This window comes from Octopus bimaculoides, chromosome 2 (genome assembly GCF_001194135.2).
Source record: "Octopus bimaculoides isolate UCB-OBI-ISO-001 chromosome 2, ASM119413v2, whole genome shotgun sequence".
Lineage (NCBI taxonomy): Eukaryota > Metazoa > Mollusca > Cephalopoda > Octopoda > Octopodidae > Octopus > Octopus bimaculoides.
The window spans coordinates 137764166-137767933 of NC_068982.1; the positions used below are offsets into that span (position 1 = coordinate 137764166).

A 3768-nucleotide genomic window follows, 5' to 3' on the forward strand; every position below is an offset into this window, starting at 1 on the left:
AGCCCAACACTCAAAAGGAACTCAGCCACTTTGTCTCTATGAGGCCCAACACTCAAAAGGAACTCAGCCACTTTGTCTCTATGAGGCCCAACACTCAAAAGGAACTCGGCCACTTTGTCTCTATGAGGCCCAACACTCAAAAGGAACTCAGCCACTTTGCCTTTGGTCAAAAATTATTCAAGGTGGTGCTCTGCCTGGCTTTGGACTAATGACTGAAACAAGCAAAAGACAAACGATTGAAGATGAAAGGTGTATATATGAAAGTGTGTGTGTGTGTGTGTGTACGTGTGCCATTTATAATGCATCTACAAACTCAGAACAGCACTTGTCCCTCTTTTAAGGGACTTGGTGTGTTAGAAACACATCTCACTCAGAAGTGACATCAATAAATCATTTGATACCTGAATGTTGGTCTGTTTTGGACTCCACAGCAACAAATACCCGAGACATCCTTAGTTAATTCAGGATCTTTGTTCCAATATAAAAATATCAACAAACAAGACATTCACTGATTTATTCAGGAGTTTGCCAGGTTTAAATTCAATCAATACATACACTTGAAACAGCCGTAGAGTAGAATAATTATATTTATAACATTTGTGAATTAAATGCAAATGCAGAATAGGTCAAGTTATAATATTTTGTCATAGGACCCTGTTATAACACATCAAGTCCCTTAAGAGAAATTTCTATGAGACACACATACACATATGCACACATACACAAATGCTCTTGCTTTCCCCCCATGCTCTCTCTCTCTCTCTCTCTCTTTCTTCCTTTCCCTCTCTCACACTCACATAGGCACACACACACACACACACACACACACACACACACACACACACACACACACACACACACACACACACACACACACACACACACACACACACAAACACACACACAAACACACACATACACACACAAACACAAAAACATATGATGTCAGCATTGTTTTAAGATTCATTTTTCCATGCTTGCAAAGGTTAGGCAGGATTCCTTGTGCCTGATTTCCAGTTGCTAACCCTCTCTTGTTTCAAACAAGGTAGTCTTTCCTTGTGGCTTGACATGTTTATATGACCATGATGCTTTTATGACCATGATGACCACTTATATGACAATGATGCTTTTTCCCTAGCATATGAACTCTTCAAAACTATAAAGCTACCATTCCAGATTGTTTCGGAAAATATTCAACTCAGTCGTATTCACTGTGATCCAGATGACATTTTCAGTATGCCTAAAGCTACAAGGCTTTCCGAAATTGAACAAGAGAAGATTCTTGCTCTGAAAGTGGAAGGAATGAGTAACTGGAAGATTGCCGAGAAGATTCAGCAAAGCAGAACACTTGTGGACAAGTTTCTGAAGACCCTGATAGCTACTACAAGGGGTTCGTGTTGGTAGACATCCCAAGGTTGCATTGGAAAAGGATGAAAGGGCCATTGTCAGAGTTGTGAAGAAGTCATGCTGCTCTTCTGTTTTCAAAATCAAAACATCAGCCTTGATATCCACCGTATGAAGGGTGATTTTGAACCCTGGTTTCCACCTGTATAAGTGGTTCGGACATCCGTTATTGTCCCCTTCCCACGAAGCTGTTACGTTGAAGTTTGCTAGGCAGCATTAGTGGGATGGTGAATGGACCAGGGTTCTGTTCTCTGGTGAGAAAAAATGGAATTTGGATATCCCTGACGGTTATATGTATTACTGGACAGGTAAATGTATTGGAGGAGGTCTTATGGTATAGGGAGCAATAGCTGCCAATGGGAAGCTGCCGCTCATCATCATGGGTGGCCATTTCAATTGCTGTGTGATACATCGATATGTTGGATGGAGCTGACATCGACAAAGAAGGAAGAAGGTTGTGTGGAGAAAACTTCATATTTCAAGAGTCCTATAGAGAATGCCTGGAGTTATCTCATGAACGTTGTGTACAGTGAAGGCAAGCAGTATTCATCTGTTGACGAACTCAAAATAGCAATAAAGAAGGCCAGGGAAGATCTTTTACTTGTCTGCAGCAGAAGGGGATTGAGAGACTGAAATCACATGTTTTTGAAGTAATTCAGAAAGGTGATGGTCAAACACACTATTGTTGATGTATTGCATGAGAATATCATTGAAATATATCATAATTTCCCCATTTTGCATCATTTTTGCAACATTATTCAACTTGGCATTATAGTTTTGTACCCGGGTTTCTGGCTTTGTATGTTCTTTTTAATTATTATCTTATTTGTCTTTGGATTTCAATAAATTTGAAGACTGCAATGGCTTCTTCAAGTCCATTTCCTATTTAGAGGTGAGTTTCATGAATTTGAGTTGTAAATTTTGCCAGAAAAAAAAAGAAGCACTGTGTTCTGGCTTTATAGCTTTGAACAGCAGTTTACAATGACACAGACGTTTCATCCTTTAACAATGCCTTAAACTCTTCTATTGGTTAAATTAGTTTATTTAATGACTTCTCTTTACAGGTGATACAAACATCTTCTACCAAAGAATATAGCAAAATTACCAGTCATATTATTTCTGCAAATGTTCTTAACATTCAGATAACTAACCTTGAAGAACCAGTAAAAATATCATTCAATTTAGTATATCAGGTAACACCTAAATATTATATTTCTCATAGCTGTTGTTTGTGTTGTAAATGTTGTAGTCACTGTTTCATTTGAAGGCTCTCTCTGATTCCTCCTGAAAAAAATACAAACCACAGCAGCAGCAAAAACATAATTGCATTAATATTTGCTGTGATTAAGGCAGCGAGCTAGCAGAAATGTTAGCATATCAGGCAAAATGCTTAGTGGTATTTCGTCTGTCTTTACGCTCTGAGTTCCAATACCGCTGAGGTCAACTTTGCCTTTCTTCCTTTTGGGGGTCGATAAATTAAGTGTAAGTTACGTACTGGGGTTGATTTAATCGACTGGCCCTCTCCCCACAAATTTCGGACCTTGTGCCTAGGGTAGAAACGAATATTTCTAAGACTCTTAAGGCAGGGAGCTGGCAGAAATGTTAGAATGCCAGACGAAATGTTTAGCGGTATTTCATCCGCCTTTATGTTCTGAATTCCAATTCCGCCAAGGTCGACTTTGCCTTTCATCCTTTCAGGGTCGATAAATTAGGTACCAGCTGCATACTGGGCTCGATCTAATTGACTGGCCCTCTCCCCCAAATTTCAGTCCTTGTGCCTAGAGTAGACAACAAAAAAAAGGAAAAAAAAAATATTTGCTGTGATTGTTATTGAGTTTTGCATTCAGGATCATCCTTGCTCTGGTCCCTGATACATAGGTAATCCCTGTTAAACAAGGTACAATTCACAAATCTAGAGTTCCAGAAACATCATCTTCACTTAGTTGAGGGATATACTCCACATTTCCATATATACAAGAGGGTGCTGAAAAGTTCCTGGCTTTGGTTAATTATGATCTTATTCTACATATTCCCCTCTGAGATTCACACACTTATTGCAGCAGTCCTTCAGTTTTCTAAACCATGTAAAAGAACTTGGAAGGTTGGGCCTCCAACCAGGCCTTTCACAATACCCTTAAAGCCAGGAATTGCTTAATACCCCTCATATGTATATATGTATCATCATCATCATCATCATCGTTTAACGTCCGCTTTCCATGGTAGCATGGGTTGGACGATTTGACTGAGGACTGGCAAATCAGGTGGCTGCACCAGGCTCCAATTTGATCTGGCAGAGTTTCTACAGCTGGATGCCCTTCCTAATGCCAACCACTCTGAGAGTGTAGTGGGCGCTTTTGCGTGCCA

General features: G+C 39.7%; 1 protein-coding gene across 1 annotated transcript in view; it reads left to right on the forward strand.

Moving 5' to 3' along the window:
• The window catches only part of LOC106882527 (uncharacterized), a 100415-nt gene that overhangs the window by 63363 nt on the left and 33284 nt on the right, over positions 1-3768 (forward strand). The window contains exon 31 of the mRNA XM_052965891.1: positions 2469-2597. Within this exon, the coding sequence (XP_052821851.1) occupies positions 2469-2597 (129 nt within the window). The remainder of the gene's footprint in view (positions 1-2468; positions 2598-3768) is intronic.